The 21,729-nt window shown below is 37.6% G+C and overlaps 1 protein-coding gene across 1 annotated transcript in view; it reads left to right on the top strand.

Annotated features, from left to right (window-relative positions):
- The first annotated feature begins 3,239 nt into the window (after positions 1-3,239).
- cyb5r4 (cytochrome b5 reductase 4) overlaps positions 3,240-21,729 on the top strand; it is a 32,325-nt gene continuing 13,835 nt past the window's right edge. The window contains exons 1-7 of the mRNA XM_028471538.1: positions 3,240-3,699; positions 8,995-9,148; positions 14,478-14,578; positions 18,351-18,435; positions 19,340-19,418; positions 19,510-19,567; positions 21,599-21,692. Of these exons, the coding sequence (XP_028327339.1) occupies positions 3,616-3,699; positions 8,995-9,148; positions 14,478-14,578; positions 18,351-18,435; positions 19,340-19,418; positions 19,510-19,567; positions 21,599-21,692 (655 nt within the window). The 5' untranslated portion in view covers positions 3,240-3,615. The remainder of the gene's footprint in view (positions 3,700-8,994; positions 9,149-14,477; positions 14,579-18,350; positions 18,436-19,339; positions 19,419-19,509; positions 19,568-21,598; positions 21,693-21,729) is intronic.

The following is a 21,729-nucleotide window of genomic DNA, read 5'->3' as shown; positions in this document are numbered from 1 at the left end:
TGGACTAGAAAATGTGTCCTGATCTACACTCCAACTGTGACACGGTTATTTATTTCACCAGAATCAGAATTCCTTTCTTTATCCCATGCAGGGGAAAATTACAAGCATTACAGCCGCTCAAGAAATATTACAAATAAAAAGAATAAACGTTAAACAAAAAAGTACATAATTACGTAAAAGACTGTTAAAAAATAAGGATTAGATACACACACATTACAGTAGTAAAATAATAAAATAAGATAAGTAATAATAATAATACAAACATGATACAGATATTTACAAAAATCAAGCTGTAAAGTTACAATGATGAGTGCTGGTGCTGAAGGGGCTTCTGTGACTGACCAGCACATCATGGAGTGGGTGGGACTCACCTTGGACAGGCTCCTCCTCTCTATCACCACTGTCAGAGAGTCCAATTTATCCCACACAACGTCACTGGACCTGTGGATGAGTCTGTAGGTGTCTGCAACCCTCAGTCTGCTCACCCAGCAAACAACAGCATAGAGAATCGCACTCGCAACCACTGACTCATAAAACATCCTCAGCATTTTCCTGCAGATGTTGAAGGACCTCAGTCGTCTCAGAAAACAGAGGCGGCTTTGGTCCTTCCTGTAGAGGGAGTCAGTGTTCCTCCCCCAGTCCAGTTTATTGTCAATCACCACCATCAGGTATTTGTTCTCCTCCGTAATGTCCACACTGACCTCCTGGATGGAGACAGGGCTGATTGGCCTCTTGGTTCTCCTCAGGTCCACAATCAGCTCCTTGGTCTTTGTCACATTGAGTTGTAGATGGTTCCGCTCACTCCATGTGACAAAGCTGTCCACAGCAGCCCTGTACTCCACCTCGTCCCGCTCCCTGATACATCCAACCACTGCAGAGTCATCAGAGAACTTCTGGAGATGACAGGTGTCAGTGGAGTAGCTGAAGTCTATGGTGTAGGTGGTGAAGAGGAAGGGAGAGAGTACGGTCCCTTGAGGGGCCTCGGTGTTGCTGACCACTTTGTCAGACACACAGTATCGCAGGTGTACATACTGTGGTCTGCCAGTTAAGTAGTCCACAACCCAGGACACAATGGAGGAGTCAACCTGCATCTCTGTCAGCTTCTCACCCAGTAGAGCCAGATGGATGATGTTAAAACCACTAAAAAAGTCAAAGAATGTGACTCTCACAGCGATCGTAGGCTTGTCCAGGTGAGAGTAGACACGGTTTGTGTGACTGTTTACTGCAAGATCTGTGCACATGCCTCTGCGTACATCTGTGAAACCAAGCAGTAGTTTAGTCCACCAAGCCATCTTCTTCTTCTTCCTTTTTATTTACGCCTCTCCAAGCCGTCGAGAATGTGCACCAGCGTTATTTGTACCCGTAACAGCAGTACAAAATGTATCACACAATCTGTTCAAGGCAATAGGTAGAAATGTGTGTGCAGGGCCGGCCTTCCCAAAAGGCAACACAGGCGGCTCCCTAGGGTGCCATCTGCTGAAGGGGTGCCAAATTGCACCCCCTATTTTTTGTAAATTAATTTAAAAAGGTATTATAAACGTGAAACACACCTTTTACAATCGCTGTAATTTTTTCTCTTAATTGAACACTGAATGACCTAAAGCCGGCCCCTGTTGTTGAGATGTTCCAGTTAAGCATTTATTACTTGAAAACCTTTGTTCTTGAAATGTTTTTTTTTTTGTATTATTCTGTTTTTATGTTCCAGATAAGTATTTATTACTTGAAAACTATGGGTATTTTTGCCTAGGGCACCAAAAAGGTTAAGGTCTGTGTGTGTGGACTCATTCTCTTTGGTTTGGAGCGATTCATCAATTATTAGCATTAAAATACTTCAAGTGAATGTTTATTTTTTACAAATCCTGTCCTGCGCTCCTTTAACTGTACAGCTCTAAACAAACTGTGTGCTAACTTCTGACTGACAGTGAAATCCTCTTAACAGATTAACAGCTTGACAACAACATGAACATTAGATGTTCTCTATGTTCCACTGAACAACCTGCTGCTCAGTTCTCTGCAGAGCCATGGTTAGAACATGTCCAACAGAAACTGCAGGGATGAGGATGATGATGAGGATGATGACAGTGAATGGAATGGAGGATCTAATGGTTCCATATTTACCACCTTATTCAGTGCTTTAATCACAGGTAGGCTTGTGATGTGGCTTCAGATATGGCTTACCTTCACCATTGTTACTGTTGTGTCAATTCACTGCATTTTTAAGGTTAGAGCAGCTCAGGGTCTACAGACACCATAGCCCTCTGTCTACTTTTGTGTGACCCCTTAAAGTAATGTTACCCTCTATCAAAAATTAGAATCAAGTGAAGGTGTTTGTGATTAACAGAATAAATACATTTTTAGTTAGTCGCTAATAAAATAAAGGAAAAAATGAAGATGTAATTCTAATTTTGGCTGCAAAAAAATCATTCACAAGAACAGATATTTGAAGACTAAGCCATAGCTTCCACATTTTATAAATTAGCTAAAATATTTCTGATTATTAAAGCAATGTTGTGACTTCTGAATTATTTTGATTTTCGTCTTTGTTCATATTCCGTTTAGTCTTTGTCAATGTGACCTGTGTATTTTTGATTAAACATATTTTATGTTTTCATATTGTGGTTGTCATTGTTGTGGCTGTGGAGACTTTATTTTTTAATAACATGTATTTATTTATTTTTTTAAATTGAACTTTGTTTCAGTACAAACAATATTGACAAAATCCGTTATCACATTACAACAAAATACAGACCAGGTTGAGCAATTAAAAAAAAGAAACAAAAGGGGAATTTTAACCATAAATAACAACAGAGGACAGGAAAACAAACAACTGTCAATCATAAATAATTCATAACCTATGAGTGCTATCTTACAATATGTCAAAATAAAGCTACATAGTAAAGCGTATATGAATTTCGGGCTTTTATGTCTTTGACAAGATTCAGAGTTTTAACTCATTTTTCAACAGCTTACTGTACAGGTTTCGTTTTAAAGTACTTACACTTGTGAATACAGAATTTTCACAGCAAAATCAAAGTTTTAATGACAACTTCCAAGTTTTCATCACGAACAAAAATACCAAACTTAATCAGTGAAAATGACTGTGCAGACCACAAAAATAAATAATACAGCCTTTATTATATGATATATATGGTGGAAACCGTTATGTTTGTATTGTTCGCAGTGTTTTGTTCAGGCAGTACGCTGGGCAACCTGCTTTAATCATAACGGGGTCCGTCGTAGGCTGATGACGCATTTTGTTGAGAATGTCGTCACATTATGCGTCAAATATTGTAGTTTTAAACCGTGTTATAGCAGTCAAATTGGTCAATATTTACATTCTAGATTATATAGGAGCCACAAAAGTGAAGAGTAAAATTCCAGGTGAACACTTGTGATATTGTGGTTAACACGGGCTCCTATTAGTGATGTGTTAGCCTAGCTGTGAGTTAGCACTGTTGCTCAACCGGTCTGAAGTCATGTTGGAGGAAGAAAGCTGAGCTGTGGAATCATGTCACCGCCCTGACTCTTCTCTGTTTTCTCTGCGTTTTCCTGACGTCTGTCGCCTGGTTGAGAGGCTGTTCGCGGACCGTGGGTTTCCTCCGACGTGCTGACAACATGCTGAACGTTCCGACCCAGTCCTTCCCCGCACCGAGCTCCCAGCAGCGGGTCGCTCCGTCCGGGCAGTCCGGTCGGAACAAGGTAAGGTTACAGCGGCTGATACAAGCCTACAGACATCCATCCATTCAACACTAGGGTGACCATATTTTTATTTCCAAAGTAACTAGTTCTCTCAAAGTACTTGACGTTTCCTTGAATCTCCCTTGTGACAACAAAATACAATATAGTTGTTATTTTCCATATGGTTTAAAAATAAATTTCCCTCTTTATCACAAAGACTTTTTAAAACAATAACAATCTGAAATTAGTGGTGACTCACGTCAATCACCTTCATTATACATTACAATTATAACAAGGTGTCAAACTCACACCCCGGGGGCCAAATCCGGCCCTTCAAAGCATCTAATCCGGCCCGAAGTAGAAAATGATAGAGAAAACATGACTCATTGTGTAAATTACTAAATAATTCAGTTGTAAATTGTTGTTGACAGAAATATAAATTTTTCCAAAAATCCTGCAATTTTTCCTCAAATTATTCCACAAAATCTCCCCAAGTGTAATAAAAATTGTTCAAAAAATAAATGACTCAAAGGACATTTAAGTACATGTCACTTATTGCTGAGATATTGTTGATTCCTTCCATACTTTGTCTAATTTATAACTGGAAGTGCAAACATGGCCACATTAATGTTGAAATTGTTGGTTTTCCTGCCTAAAACCTGCAGCCCATTTGTGATCCAACTGGTCCTTATTTGGCCCCTGAACAAAAAAAAAAAATGAGTTTGTATTATCAACAACATTGTATTGTATTGTATTGGTTTATTTGAAATTGGACAGTGCAATTTCATATAACCTATGAACAAACATGGTTAAAAAAAGCCAGAATTAGCCAGGAGGCTATTTTTCATCTGTAGTCCCCTGGCCAAGATGTAAAAAGGCATTAAAATACAAGCATGACAATACATGTACAAGTCAATAACAACAATGACAGTACCTGTTACAATATTAAAACACACAAAAAGCACGTGTTCAAAAGGCTACGTTATCTAATACAATACAATGCAGTGCAACATGCTCGACTTTTAATGTTGGCAGACGTACATGTTAATAAGACAAATTTTCAATTTTTTTATAAAGGCCTTGTAAGTGGTTAGCTGTTTAACCTCCTCAGGTATTGAGGAGGTTAAACATGTCCTTCAAAAATGTCATACAAACCCTATTAAAATCTCTCAATCATTGAAACATCTCCTGGAAATTAAAACTATTACAAATAAATCAAGGCTTACAGAACATTACATATATAAAGCTTGCGTCACATGGTCCCATGTTGACTGTGTTGTCTGTGGAGATGGGAGGTGATGAGGTCTAGACCATATGATTAGAAACTGTGGAGGACAGCTCATGGTTTACATGTCCAGGGAGGTGTATCCACCATCCATGAACTCTCCATAGAATAAATAAAGGAAGAGTTAGATATTGTCATTACACTGGACATCTTCATCAAAAGGAAAACTGAAAGTGATGGAGAGAAATATGCAGATGTGATGTGATGTTTTTCATTTAAATCCACCGGTATTTGGTCTCTTTTAATACTCTGGGAACGTTTCTGTTAAAACAAAGCAGCATCTTTACTGATTCTATTACATGTGAGTACAATAAATAACATCATATTAATTGCGTTAAAGAGCAACTTTTGAGCTTTGAGAAACTGAGAGAATTTCTCCAATAGAACAAATATTGGCAGAGTTGCAGTCATTTAAATTAACGTGATCCCGAGATGCGTTCAGGGTCCCTGTTATTTTCATGTATTTGTAAAACCTGGACGGACGTGAAGAGAGGACATGCCTGGGTCAAACCAGATGTATGGTCTTCCTATTCAACAAAGCAGGGTCAGGCTCTGTTTGAAAGCATATCAACAGGCTTTTGTCCTGCTTGTGAATGCATCAACTCAGAGGAGAAATATTGCCAAATGTGCAACATCTGCGGTGTCCATGCTTTACTTTCAGGACATCCCATGCACTTCGGTCTAAAACATTTCTGAAATGTTTTTTTCCAATTCTTCCATGATTATTAAATAAGCACACCGTATATTTTTAGTTTGATCAGATAAATACTTTTTGAGATATGGACAATTTGATCAGGGGGGTATGTGTTTATTTTAGCACGTTTCTTATTTTTCGTCCATTTCCAGCTCCTAATATCTCAGGAACTACATCACATAGGAAACTATTCAACAACAAATGATTATAAGACGTCACATAGAGGCAAGCTACAATGATGACCTCATGTAAAGGATTTTCAATGTCAACATATGGTGAAATAACCCAAAGTTGGGGTAGAAAATAAAAATGTAGAAATTAGATGAAGAAAAATAGTTTTATATCCCAAAAAAGAGTAACCTTTATATTATGAATCAAAACAGATTTGTTCTTACATTCTCACATGTAGTTATGGGCCAATTCAATTAGTAAAAAAAAAAAGTATATATATATATTTTTATTTTTTTTATTTTTATTACAAGTGACTATTACCCATAAACCAATGCATACATGTGACTAATCATTAGTGATGTGAACAGTCTATGTACATACAGTAGATCAAAGCTGATTAAATTACAGGGAACTGAGACATATGTAAAGTAGTTTACTGAAGACCCAGACATGTTCCAGCCACAACCCCCGATATTTCTTTTCAAATTTGAGGGCCTGTCATGTCCACCATATAAGAAGTATAGCAGATCTTTTTATATATTCTGAGAGAGTAGGTGGAGCTGTATTATTATACCACATTTCAGTTTCCTATGTGATGTAGTTCCTGAGATATTGGAAGCTGAAAATGGAAGAAAATCGACACATACCCCCCTCACTAAATTGGAGAGGAATATCTCAAAAAGTATTAATCTGATGAAACTAAAAATGTACAATTGAATAACCACAGAACAATTGGTAAAAAAAAAATTTCCTCATTTTTTGAGACCAAAGTGCATGGTTTATTTGTGAAATGACATGGAATGACCCTAATATAAAAGGTTGTTGAAAGGCAGTAAGACATAGCTTTGAGCTGTAATTGGCTAGTGTCCAAATGTCCCGAAAGATCAGAAATCATGTCTGCAAGTGTGTTTTTTGTGAGGATGATATTTACATAAGCCACAATCTCTACAGCCTTTATTTAGCACCAGTTTTTTCACAAATTCACCCTCTCACTAATGGTTTTAAAGCTGGTTCATGTTCCTCAGTAATATGGTAACTGGCTTTCACTGCACAGCATGATTCTTCTACATATGTTTGACACCCCTGGTCCAAGCAGGTTTTGTGTGTTTTTTTTATTTTATTTTTTTTGCCATTCTTGTTTCATGGTGGTTTCATTAGAACTGACTCAACTACATTACAACACACTTGCATAACTGAAGTTCTTTGTAAAAGTGCTTTGAGTACCACAGTCTTTCCTACATAAGGTAAGGATTATTATTGCAACAACATATCATCAGTTGGGAAACACAAATATGTCTAATACATGCTCACGTTTCCTAATAGTGGGTGAGGCAAAACAAATGTATTTGTATAGCATTTCATACACAAGGCAACTCAATGTGCTTTACATTAGTAAAAGTATGAAACAGTTTAAAATCAATAAAAACATTAAATCAACACAAAAATGATTAAAAATCTCCCTCTGTCATACACAGCAGAGAAAAAGATTGAAACATGTTCACATTAGATGCTGACTTCAGCTCTGCTGCAGTTTGTTCCACTTCTTTGCAGCATAACAACTAACATAACAACTAAACGCAGCATCACCATGTTTACTGTGAGCTCCACCATCTGACCTGTGTCCATAGATCTGAGAGACCTGCTGGGTTCATACCTGACTAACAACTCTCTGATGTATTCTGGATCAAACCTATTCACAGATTTATACACCTATTCTGAGGCTGACTGGAATAGGTGATAGCCAAACTGGACTAATGACCTCTTTGTTCTGGACCAGCTGTAGATGTTTGATGAAGACCATTATAATAGTCAAAAAGCATGGAGCAGTTAAAGAGTCCTTAAACCTTTCACTCTGCTCTGAAGATGTTCTTTAGGTTGTAGAAGCTGGTTTTGTGATAGATTTGTTCTGACTGGAGATTACATGTCCATATGTCCTTGGGCAAGACATTGAACCCTAAGTTGCTCCCAATGGTTGACTGGCACCTTCAATGACAGCTCTGTCCTATTGGTGTGTGAGAATGGGTGAATGCGCTGAAATTGTAAAGAGCTGTCCAAGTCCATTTACAATAATTTCAGAAAAGTGTTGCTGCTTCACTTTGAACAAGCCATCCTTGAATTTACGCAGACTCATTTTATACAGTTCTGGATGAATTTGGAGTTTTGTTTTTCTCCATTTATGCTCAGCTCTTCCACAATTAGATTTCAACATCAGCACTATCTCAGTCTTCCGCCAAGGTTTTTTATGTGTGTTTGGTTGTCATTTATGTACATTTTCTTCAGACATAGAAGTAGGGAGCAGATGTTGCAGTTTCTAAGAGCTACCGTAAGTCTTTCAAATCAACAGCAGAGATACTGTATCAACACCTTTGGAGATAGTCAAATCCAAAGTGTGACCTTGAGTGTGTGTTGGACCAGTCACATGTTGTATAAGACCAAAAGTGTCCATTAAAGCAGTGGTTCTCAAACCTTTTTTGCTCTAGTCCCCCTTTCTCTTATTTCTGAATCCAAGTCCCCCCTTTGTCCGACTACAACATTTTGCTCAGAAAACTATTTCAAAACAACTATAGATCATAATGATGGAAGGAACAAGTGATTACATACATTTGAAAGAATCTTGTTTTCTAAATAAGTGGAAAGAAACAGTATTTAGTGCAGTGGTTCTCAACCTTTTTTGGATCATTTTGATATCAAGAATTTCTAGCGACCCCAAAGGCACTTTTTTCTAGAATCAGTTTTTGATCATGTTATGCTTGAGCTCTGTTTTTTTTTTTTAACTGCATTTTAGTTGAACTAGATTTATATATAAATATATAAGTGAAAATATAAAAATAGAGTTGTTTAAGATTGTGTGTTGTTTTCATTTAAAAACAATAATTAAATAATGATTTAAAACTTCAAAAATCTATTCTAATTTTTCAGAAATTTCAGGCGACCCCACAACATGTTGAAAAACACTGATTTAGTGGCTCCTGAATAGATTTATTTCTATGCTTTTTATCATTTCTGGTCATCTCATTCCCTCATTTGAGAAACACTGCAGTAAAGTTTTTTAGCAGTATTGTCTAGTTTATTATCTATATGAATATTAAATCAGCTTCATTCTAAACCTCAACTATAACTGGAAGCTGACGACTAACTGGTTTATTTTCTCCTGTGTCTGGTGAAGGTGGCGTTAAAGCCTGGCCACAGTCTCATGGACTGGATCCGCTACTCTAAGAGTGGCAAAGATCTGACTGGGCTCAAAGGGCGTCTGATAGAAGTTACTCAGGAGGAACTGGAGAAGCACAACACACGAGGGGATTGCTGGACCTGCATACGAGGTGAGCATCAAGAGTAGGCAGCTCCGTGGGGATGAGACCTGACACCAGCAGTGTGTTCGAGGGGTGTCCCAATCCGATATCCGATATTGGTCTGATATCAGCCTGAAAACGAATATCGGATTCAAATTTCTGATTATTTTTTTTTTTTCCCCAATTGATTTTTTATTGATCTTTTTCAATTGTAGAATACTGTAGATATTATGTTGAAGGTTAAAATGTATGTAACCAATTGGTTAATAATAAATGGGTCAGTTTTTCTAATACCTACTGTTGCTGACTATTGTTCTCTGTTTGAGTGACATCACTTGATCAAGTCTTTTCTATCATTAAACACTACAAAATAAATAATAATTTTTTATTAAAGAAAAAAAAATGTATGTATGATTCTTACTGATATTGGATCAATATCGATATCGGCTGATATCAGCAGAACCAGAGCATGAGCTTGACTCAAACTCACAGTCAGTCTACAAACTGACTGAGTTTGAAAAGTTTTCCCAAGACTGCTCGCACTCCCCAGCCTGAATCAACCACCTTTTTTTACCTAAATGTAAATAATTTACATTAATTAGCACTGCAGCCATACACTTTTAGGCTGTGGATGAGTAAAGTTTATTTTAAACCATCATTAGGAATTGGTTAAGTTAGTTATTGATAATTTAATACTCAGATGAGTCTGTTCCTGTCCACTCACGCTGTTCACTGTCTACGTTATTTTCTTCCACAGAACGTTTTAATGAGCTTTAAGTCCAGTTTTCACACAGTCAGGAAGCACATCTTTGTTTTGCTCCACCTCAGATGCGACGATAACAATTTTCATCTCTTAAAAGTTTCTTTTCTTGCCAGTGTTTGTTTGACCTTAGTGGGTGGGACTTCCAAACAGGAACATATTTAAAGTGCGCAACATGTTAATGATGATCAATTTCAGCCGCTGTATTCATCAACACCCGATCATTTGTACGCTGGGTTTGGTCAGATATGAATGTTTCATAAATCAAACGTGAGTCATGTCGTACGATCACATGTAAACTCAAATCTGAACCTTTTTTCACACAAGGTTGATAAATAAGGGTCATAATCCCTTTCCAAACAGTGAAACGCGGCGAGTTTCATGACGTGAATAAAACCCTCGATCCACAATACGTAGTGCCGAGCCGCAACTACTTTGATAAGATAGAAACTGTATAGGCCTCTCACATAGAAAGTTGAAAAAGACCTACATAAATTAAAGTCTATGGTAACTATATGGACTTGCTGCCTCACCATCCCTTTACTAACCCATGAGTTCACTCAGTACTGTCCAGCGTCTGCTCACACACTTCATATTTCCTGATGAGTGTACGGGTGAAGCCATAGCAGACGGATTAAAGGATGAGATCTTGTGAACAATTGTAGTTCAGTTCAATTCAACTCAGCTTTATTTGTATAGCGCAATTTACAACAAAGTCATCTCAATGCGCTTATCAAAATATAAAATTTATAATAAGAAAGAAAAAACCCAACAAGATCCACATGAACAAGCATTTAGCGACAGTGGGAAGAAACAACTCCCTTTTAACAGGAAGAAATCTTCGTTAGAACCAGATTCAGAGGTGGCAGCCATCTGCGTCGACTGGTTGGGGTTAATGGACAGAAGGACCAACAGAACATGATAGAGAGATAGAACATCAGAGTGTCTCCGGCTAGTTGAGCCGTGAACCACAGATCAGGAACTGCCATCATCAGCTTCACGACACCTGAAACAGAGCAGAGAGAGAAGAGCGAGGAGAAGACACTGACTGCAAAAAAACATGATGCAGTATTATCAAGTCAGCCTGTCTTTGCCCTGGGCATCACTCCCAGTGGCTGAGTCAGCATTTATTATAAAAGTGACGAATCTCTGTCCGTTTATTGGTAATCTAAAAGCGACTCCAAGGTCTGTAAATGTGACAGTTCACAGACGAGCCCATGTTCGCTCTAGTGGTTAGATTATGTTATGATTCAGTCCTGTTTACGCAGACTGTAAATCATAACCAGCTACATCAGAAAACATTGAAAACATTTTCATTATTTTGCATTATAGAAAAAAGCCTTTTGTTTTTATTTCAAATATCAGCGATGATATTTGGGTTAGTGTGTACTTATTTATTTAGCACCATAGAAAGCTGAGTTGTAATTCTGAGTTTTATGATCTGCACAATAAATGTTCTTAAAATGACAAAAGACCTTTTGTTTTTTACTTATTTAAATTAATGTAGCTTTGCTAAGGGCCTATATCACCCATTCAAAAACACTTTGCATTATAATTCTTACTCTTCAAGTTTATATCGTAAACTCATCCGTTACTTCCATTCAAACTGTGATATGAGTTTTAGGTCATATTGCCCAGCCCTAGGTCCTTAAGCCATAGGTTGAGTGTGATCAGAAAAAGAAAATCCATAACATTAAAGTTTATCAAAGGCATTATTGCCATGAGGATCATGAGAGGTCCTTAATGTATGAGATCTTCTTTAAAATGTCTTTAAGTCCAAATTGTTTGGCACCCCTCTACCAACGGAGCTGTGACAGGAGTGGAGGATACTTGATGTCAACGTGATGATGCTTGATTCCACTCTTGCTTAAAGGGGACTTATCATGCTAAATCCACTTTTTTAGCTCTTAAATGCATTTTGTTGTATATTTAGAGTGTTTAGAAGTACAGAAACGTTCAAATTAGTCTCTTCAGGTGCTCCGTTGATATCTCTATATTCTGTTTTGGTCATATCTTTCAATCTGTTTTGATTTTTCTATTCTCTGTTACGTTTTTTGAACAATGACGTCACAGTATTTGCAGCGGAACTGCCAAATTAGGACAGGATTGATTGATTGATTGATTGATAATGAGGAATTCAGACCCAAGCATTGCAGTTCCGCTTTATATAGACCACAACTGTATGATTTATATGTTAAATGGGAGGATTTAAAAGCATGTTATGTCTCCTTTAAGTGCCTTAAAAATCAGAAAGGCGTGTTCAACGTAGGACGACTCATTTTTAAATCAAACTGCTCTGATTGAACTACTATAGATTAAGCGTGTGCCAAAATATTGATACGACGATATATTGCACGGTTTTGTCTAGTGATACGTTATTGATTCCTTGGCACCAAAATTTGATATTTATTTATTTAAAACATTTTTTTTGTGTTTCCCTTATTACACATGTTAGGTATAAGGCCCAATTAAATCCACATTAACTGAATCGCTGACGGAATGAAATGGACAGAATCCACATTAAATGCGTCACCGTGAGGAAATGTTTCTGGGGAACGCTCATTAGGTGCACCGCCCTCCCTCTGCCATCTTGGCTGCATTAAACACCGTCTAAACCACCACAAACCCTGTCTAAACTGCCAAACATTTACGCAAATCATCACTGATTCCTAAATACAGAGCTGACCAGTGCCTGCTTAACTTTACTGTGCCTGTAAAACTCCGTCCGTTTCTCGTCAAGTGCTGAGGCTCTCTGAGCAGCTTGAAATGTTTATTTTTCATATGCAGAAATTTTCCAGTTTTCATAAAACAAGTTCATTCTGCACTGATGTGTCCTTGTTTACAGTGAAGTTGATTATACTAGCACTAAAATGACTATTTTCTGCATTCATTTTTTTTTTTAGTTTTTTAAAGTTTATTTGCACAATTACCAATATTTTGGTCAATTTTTTATCAGTCTTCCCTTAAAGACTTAAACATAACACAAGGACATGTGACTAGTTGTGGTCAGTGTGTGTTAAAGGGGACATATCATGCTAAATCTACTTTTTTAGCCCTTAAATGCATTTTGCTGTATATTTAGAGTGTTTAGAAGTACAGAAAAAATCAAATTAGTCTCTTCAGGTGCTCCGTTGATATCTTTATATTCTGTTTTGGTCATATTTTTCAATCTGTTTTGATTTTTCTATTCTCTATTACATTTTTTGAACAATGACGTCACAGTATTTGCGGAGGAACTGCCAAATTAAGACATCGACTCCAGGTCCAACACTTCGAGCAATCCGCCATTTTTATTCCTCGCTTTTATTTTGTAGTCCAAGCTCAAGGATGTTGAAGTTACGAGAGGATAAGTCAAATTTTTGGTTGTTGGATGTAGTAACCCACACGCTTCATTACACCGTCTCCCAGCATCAGAACCTTTTCAAAGTGCCTGGTTGAGTTTTATTTTTCACAGAAATGTACCCACATCTGTGGGTAAGGTCATTTTTGTGTGTGTGAAGCACTTCAATGATGACTGCTTCTTCAACCTCCGCCAGTATAAAGAAGGATTTGCCGAAAGACTTTGTCTGATTGAGGGTTCAATTCCTTCTATCTTTGGAGACGACGAACAGAGCACTTCGGTAAACTGTAAATAACGCTAAAAAGTGTGATGATAAGACGTCCCTGTCATTGTTTTGTTTGCATTAGCAGTTGCACCGTCTTCAGACTTCATATGTTAGCGCTGTGTGCTCGTTTTAGATCCTTGATGATACGGCCTACGTGATTTATTTTAAGTTTAAAGTTTTCATTAGTCATTTCATTTTGCCGTTTTTGTCTTTGAAAAGACTGTATTAAAATGCATTTCATGACGTTAGCTTGGCGCTAGCGTTTGCTCGGTGCTTGTGTTAGCTCACTTGTTAGGGTTCTGCAGGTTCATCAGCTTCATTTTCATCTTGCTCCGCCGGGTCCGACTCTGGCTCAAACATGTAAGGCTGGATGGACAAGTCTTCTGTTGTTGACATTTTGTAAATAACCTCCGAATAAAAAGTTTATGCGCCGCTACATAGCCGTATCTCTTCTATCAAACTACAAAAATGGCCGAGCAGGGTGGAGTTGAACCGAGAGGGGCGGGGTATGAAGTGTCTCATTTGTATTTAAAGAGGCCTCACCAAAACGAGTTGCTCTCAGAAGCGCATCAGAAAATGGTAGAAAAGGGGTGGAGCTATAATAATGAGGAATTCAGACCCAAGCATTGCAGTTCCACTTTATATAGACCACAACTGTATGATTTATATGTAAAAAGGAAGGATTTAAAACCATGATATGTCTCCTTTAAGAGGAGTCACTGTACAGTATACACATGGCTGTTATTCTTGTGAAATTGATTGACAATGTTTTGTAATTCCTGTGAAATGGTTTCAGTGCAGTAGATAAATTCTGAATTTCTTCAGTGACAGATATTGTATCGCCACATCGTGATAATATCGTTACCGTGGGCAAAAAAAAATCGCAATATATCCTATTGGGAGGTACCTGGCAATACCCAGCCCTACTATAGATGGTTGCCAACTTGCCCTTTGCCAACTAATTTGGATTTAACATATGGCTCTGTATCTCCAGGTATGGTCTACAATGTGACGGCATACATGGAGTACCACCCTGGTGGGGAGGAGGAGCTAATGAAGGCAGCAGGGGCTGATGGCACTGAGCTCTTTGACCAGGTTGGGTTTGAACACTTTTTATTCACTCTGAGCCGATATGAAGTGCTTTACCAAATATAATCATTCCAACGAAAGAGAAATGGTACATGTTGATGTTTCCAAGGACAAGGACATTCAATTGTACAGGTCGACTGATGTGGGATTTTCAAAGGCCGATGCAGATACCGATTAAAAAAAATAAATACATTTAGCCGATGGCCAATATCTAAAGCCGATTTTGGAAGCCGATATTTGAGGCCGATATACTTTTTTTTTTAAAGCACATTGATTATTAGAGACAACTGAAACACTAATATTACATAAATGTATATATTAGAAATTAAATTAAACTCGTACAGTGCCCATCGGAAGTATGTATTCATATAGTGGGGGCTTAAGTAGAGTAGTCCATTATGGCCAAATCTGGTGGGTGGGTGGGTGGGTGGGTGTGTGATGAACAATCAACAGCATTTCTACACCAACCATGTTAGATGTTTGTGGACTATTAAAGGAATAGATTCAGTACTAATCTCTAAACCGATTGAAGGTTTTCTTTAATCAGTCTCTGATCATTGGTGTTGATCTGAAGACAGAGGCTATATTTTTGGGGTTAAGGGAACCTCTCGGAGTCGGTGTTTCTGTAGTTTCCTTTAATATCCATTTGACACTGACTTTGCACTCCTTTCCTTTTCTAGTCATCATAAAACCTCATGTTGCAAAGGCAGATGAGCGTTCCTCTGTACCTCAGAAAGGAAGAATTAGAAAAAAACACCCCAAAATAAGAGAACGTTTTTTTAAAATATTTTTTTATATTACTAATGAAAAACTAGAACCAAGCTACAATAGCCTCATGTAAAGGATTTTTTATATCTGTGAGTGGTGAAATAACCCAAAGTTGGGGTCCAAAATGAAACCGTCGACGCATAAAGAAAAATAGTTTTATACCCCAAAAAAGTGTAACCTTTATACTGTAAATTAAAACAGAGATCAGATTTTTTTTTTACACTCCCACATGCAATTATGGACCAATGAATATAGTAAAAAAGAAAAAAAAGATTTTTTTTTTCGGATTTCAAGAGCACCTAAGAACCGATGCATATATGTGACTAATCATTAGTGATGTGAACAGTCTATGTTCATAGCTCTATGCTGATTAAATTACAGGGAGGTGAGGCATATGCTAAGTTGTTTACTGAAGACCCAAACATGATCCCTAAACCCACACTAACTTTTTTCCAATTTTGAGGAGCTGTCATGTCCACCAGATAGAATGTATAGCAGATATTTTTATATATTTTGAGAGAGCAGATTATTATACCATATTACAGTTTCCTATATGATGTAGTTACTGAGATATTGGAAACTGAAAATAGAAGAAAAATAAGGACATGCAAAAATCGACTCATACACACCTCGCTAAATTGGCCAAATCTCAAAAAATAGTCATCCCATCAAACAAAAAATGTACAGTATGACTATTGAATAATCACGGAACAATTAGTAAAAATTCAGAATCTTTTGAGACCGAAGTACTTTGGATGTCGTGAATGTTTTTTTAAAGTGACATGGGATGACCCCTATGAAATATTATAGTTCTTGGTTTGTTGTGATTGTTTGATTTTACTGTATTTTACTGTACCATACCCAGGAAGAATAGTCATTACTGCGGTAACAACTAATAGGGATCTGATGTAAATGGATAAATATGTAAACTTCAAAATAAATTTAGTGAAAAGTTCAAGGCAGCGGTGAAACAAATAATAAGATCAGTTTGGTCACATCTGTGCCAGGCGTGCGTGGTGTAAATCTCATTAAAAAAGACTTGGATGTAAAAATGTTTCTGCCAATAACTTCCAGTGAGTCACCATTGAGTTCCTTATGGGAACAAATACATATATGAATAAATAAATGGGGGAGCATTAAGGAATACAATAACCAAAGACTTTGACTTCCTGTTTGGTTTGATCCTCCTATTATCCTCAAATATTGCTCAATGTGACACCAGGGATATTTGCCTCCAGAAAATGATTTTTGTTGACCAAGTTTGTGTGTCAGGCACTTTGTTTATTTGTTGAACACATAAATAAGCTCTTGATAATGAAACCTTGACCTGTTCTCTAGCGCCACCATCAGGACAAACTTTTAAAATAGAATTCAAATTCAAAGAATTCAAATAAGAATTAATTTTTCTTTCATCCATTTTTCTTGCATCCAAATCTTCTCACATTTACTGACAACATTAATGGCCAGAGAGAGAGAGAGAGAGAGAGAGTGCTTTGGCTTAACAATCTACAGAGATAGTTTAAATGCAACTTCCAAAGTGAGGTATTTACAGAAGTTAAGTGAAAAGTTATTATTTTAAGAATGCAATAAAATTGTCTTTTATTTTCCCCTGGCTTCGCTCTGTTTGAGCAACACATGTATGCGACATGACACATGGCTAAAATGGTGTAAAATGGGTAACTCGGGTTACCTGTAAAGGTTACAGTGACACAAGATGGCGACGCGTGCAGGGAAAATAAACGTTTTGAAACGCTATCACCAAATAAAGAACAGTAAAAAAGTATGTTTCCTCAATTTCCTACCTTGAGTCTCTCCTCCCTGTTCCCTTCCCCTTTGCCTAGGTGTAACACTGCCCTCTCTTTTTATATCCTTCCTATAGTAAAGTGTTACTTTCCCTTCCTTAGGGAGGGCTGGTGATGGTAAACATTTTTTTTCTTTGGCTGATCTTTAAAAAAATGACATATGTCGGTCGACCTCTATTCAGTTGCTTTCTTTCATCACCTCACACAGATGATGAGATTCATCAATCAATAAAGCTGATACATATAAAGCAAATTTTGGTTTACTTTTAAGTCATAGACTTTTGGTCAAAATGTGGTTTTAGTCAACTGATGAAATTAGGGTCATTATGTCATTTCACAAATGGCCCACGCACTCAGGTCAAAGAAAATTCTGAGGTTTTTACCAATTGTGCCATGATTATTCTATTGGCACACTGTACATTTTTAGTTAGAGATATAGGCAACATAGTGAGGGGGTATGTGTTGATTTTCGCGCATCCTTATTTTTCTTCCATTTTCAGCTTCCAATGCCTCAGGACCACATAGGAAACTGAAATTTGCTATAGTAATACAGCTCCACCTATGCTCTCAGAATATACTAAAATATCTGCTATACATTCTATCTGTTGGACATACCAGCCCCTGAAAATTGGATAAAAGTTTGTTGGGGTTTCATTAAACTACTTAGCATATGCCTCAGCTCCCTGTAATTTGATCTTCTTTGAGCTATGTACATAGACTGTTCACATCACTAATGATTAGTCACATATATGCTTTGGTTCTTAGGTGACGGTCTCTTGAAATCCATAAAGAACAATTGTTCTTTATGGAAGTTTTTCTTTTTTATTTTGGACCCCAACTTTGGGTTATTTCACCCCTCACAGATATTGGAAAAACCTTTACATGAGGTCATCTGTTTTCTCATCTTTTCCTGGCTTTAAGGATTGTTGTTATCTCTGATGTCCTCACGTTGACTCGTTTCGTAAAGCTCTGACTGTGTGTTTTTCTCTAAATGAAATGATCCATTCATAGCAAGCTGATTACATACAGTTACTTAACCTAAGCTCATACAATCAGTGTCAGTATTAATACTAAATATTGTTTGTAGGACCTCCAAAAACCGCATGGGGCTAGTAGAACTCCTGTTAAAGGATTTTGTAGCACACATTAAGGACATGTTGCTGTCTGATGCTGCTGGTTTGTGTTGTTGTTTACTTGTTTGTGAGCAGGTCCATCGCTGGGTGAACTATGAGTCCATGTTGAAAGAGTGTCTGGTGGGCAGAATGGCCACAAAGATTACCACAGCTATGAAAGGTACACAATCAGAGGATGTAGTTGTGTTTCATACATTGTGCTTCTTTTAGTTCTTGAAAATCTTTTAACTGTTCAAGTGAAATCATGTCCATGTAAACCAAACCTTTTTCTAACACCTTTATAGTAATAGTTCTCTAAAAGCGTTTCATTGAAAATTTCAACTCTCAACATGAGAAATATGAGCTCCTTGGACCTTTTAACTCTGGACAGTGACCATGTGTTTTTGTCTTTTCCTTGGAGTTCTTATGTTGTTAGGTTACACTAACGTTTCATTACAGTTTTTTTACAAAATTAAAGCGATAGTTCTAAAATTTCAGCAAAGTATAATTGCACTTTGAACGTGTTTCCATTTAAGGTTGTTTTGAAGCCTCGTAACACCCAAAAAATCTCATCCCGTGAGACTTTGCTTCTGGCTAATAAGGCAGTAATATTTTTTATGTCTCGGTCTCCTCTTCTGTCCACACATTTTATGTATCATGTTATCTCGGAGAGAAGTGGTCATGTGACCAGGTACGTCACGTCTTGTGTCGTGTAATTGTAGAAAAAGTGTTTCCATAGCGCTTTTGTAGTACATTTTAATATGGAAACATCTGAAAAACCTCAATAAAGTATAAAAGAAAATTCGCGATATTTTAGTGTTTTTACCAAATTCCATGACCAGTTTTTATTGAGCTATTTAGATTTTGTGCATTTCCAAGAGTAATGGAACATCAGCTACTGTTAAAATGTTGGATAAAAACACTTTTGCGATCACTGTGTAAAACTGAATCAAATACATGTTGTATGTTGTATATTTGTCCTAAATTATTTATTTTTCGTCGTCTTCTGAATTCTTTGTTACTGCAATATATGATATGGATTTTAAGTTATAATAATTAGACATTGTAATATTTTCAAACCTCAGCCATCATCTCTCCATCACCTGCTGGCCTAGCCACTCCTGCTTCACTTGCTCCTCCCCAAGACAAAGACTCAAGGCCAAGGTACACACACTCATTGACTTCCACCTTAGTGTACCTTACTTTAAAAAGCATTCACATGATGTTTATTATCGTTTCTTTCTTGGTGTTCTAGATATGATTGGTTCCAAACTGAAGGCAGCGTTCATTTGGTCATTTATGCCAAAAGAAAGGTAATCTCCTCCCTGCACATGTTTTCACATCAAATACTCTGGAAAACATCCCACAAATAATGTCACCTTTGTACCAAACTGTCTGACTTTTGTTCCCCTAATTCAGTTAAATAATGTTATTTATATGGCAAGGACAACATAGTCATCATTGACACTTGTGAGGATTAAAGACATGTTTTTAATTAAAAAAAAAAAGTAAATATGAGTTGGTATCAGTGACTCAGATTCAACAATAATAAATTTGAAGAGCTATTTGGTGAATTTTGGTCTGAAGACACTAAAGCTATGGATGAATTAATCTAAAGTGAACTTAACAGTGAGAAAGATTCATGGTTGAGGATCCAATTAAAGCTGCAGTATGTAGAATCATGACACTCATAGCGAAACAACATCCCGGTTTTGAAACCTATCGTCGGGATGTAAACCCAGAAGAGAGGTTTCCGCGCAATTCATGGCGCAGCTCGGTGAAAACAAAGAAACAAGCGCACGTGCACACACACACACACACACACACACACACGCTTCTGTGATCTATCAAAACTTGTCTGATGCTTTAAAACAGCGAGTTGCGCAACGCTACAGGACTTTACTGTTGACCTTCGCAATCGTAGATTGATAACAATGTATCAATATTCTGAAGGTTTGTTTTCACTGAGTTGTCACCAACATCACCCGGTAGTGACGTCACGCCGACCATCCCCATCCTCATGAACGCTCTAACTGTGGAGCTTTTAACAATTTTTTTCTCAATAAAGGCTAGTGACAAATGTCGGGACTTAATCTTGTGTTATTGGAGAGTTTTCTGATGTTTTAGAGACTTTAACAGGAATGCGCGTATCACTCCCAAGTTGCTGCCCTGAACAGTGGCTGTGAGCTCACACACACGCACGCACGCACGCACGCGCACACACACACACACACACACACACACACACACACACACACACACACACACACACACACACACACACACACACACACACACACACACACACACACACACAGCTCACAGGCGTCTGCAGTGATCCCAGCTGTCGGTCAGACCCACACTACTCCGCATCCAGACTGTAAATAAATTGTGTCTGTTCTGTCCATCTTGGATATGGTTCTTAGGTTTACACGCAATTTATCTTGTCTGTTTTCGCTCTCCCTCTGAAACCAGTATGTGGTGCGGAGTCGGACGCTGCGCAGCCACGGAGGTCCACGTGGACTCAAAGCGGACCTCCGTGAGTCCGTTCTACACAAGTATGTTTGTGCCTTTAGACTGTTGCTTCTCCACATCAGTCTTCCTTTTTCCTCTTGCTTTGTGGTGTAACTTGTGCCTAACTTCGCGGTTGGGACTTTTCCTGCAGAAATGTCCGCCATTGTACTTTACTACAGGAAACGTGAACGCACATCAACTTTTGTCAAGTAGCCGATAGTAACACAACAAAACAGTTCATGGAACTCTCTGTTTGTAAAATTATCCGTGATTGGCTGAAAAGTTGTCATGCTCCTGGATTTCTAAAGCTCAGATACAGAGCCAGGAGAAGCTGCAAAAGCTCCGTTTCCACAAAAAAAATCTACATACTGCAGCTTTAACGGTAAGGGTAGCTAAACCTAGTGTAGCTGAATGAGAAAAAGGTACAGGATTACCTGAGCCATGCCTGACTAGATGCGTTCTACAGTAAATTGGTCTTAAGTTTAATCTCAAAGGGAAATCATGGCATATATGATCAAAAAACATATTAAATTCTAAAAACATATCTTAATTTGTATGTATTTTTTAAAATGTTTTTTTAATTGTAATCATCCGTTATTTACGTTGCAATGCTGCCTAGGTAGGTCTCAGTTGGTGTTTTTAGATGAGTTCTGATCATTTTACCAAGTGAAAAGTATGGTTCTTTAAACAGAACCTTGTGTAACTTCATGATTAAACCTGAGAAATACTGTAGTGTTAGTAGAGTTTGGAAGAGATGTAAAAACCCTTGATTATTATGTGAATAAAAACAAGGTGAATCCGTGGTGATAAACGCTGATTATCTTGGACAGATTCCAAGCTCAGGCTGCACCACTGCTGACCTTCAGGCTGGTGTTTTACGACTAGAAGTCCTGCTGGGGAAAATGTCCTACCTTTTACACTTATGTGAGTCGACTTACCTTTTCATGGAATTCATCTGATG

The sequence above is a fragment of the Gouania willdenowi genome, chromosome 16 (genome assembly GCF_900634775.1).
Source record: "Gouania willdenowi chromosome 16, fGouWil2.1, whole genome shotgun sequence".
NCBI classification, from domain to species: Eukaryota; Metazoa; Chordata; class Actinopteri; order Blenniiformes; family Gobiesocidae; genus Gouania; species Gouania willdenowi.
This window is presented reverse-complemented; position numbering and strand designations above follow the sequence as displayed.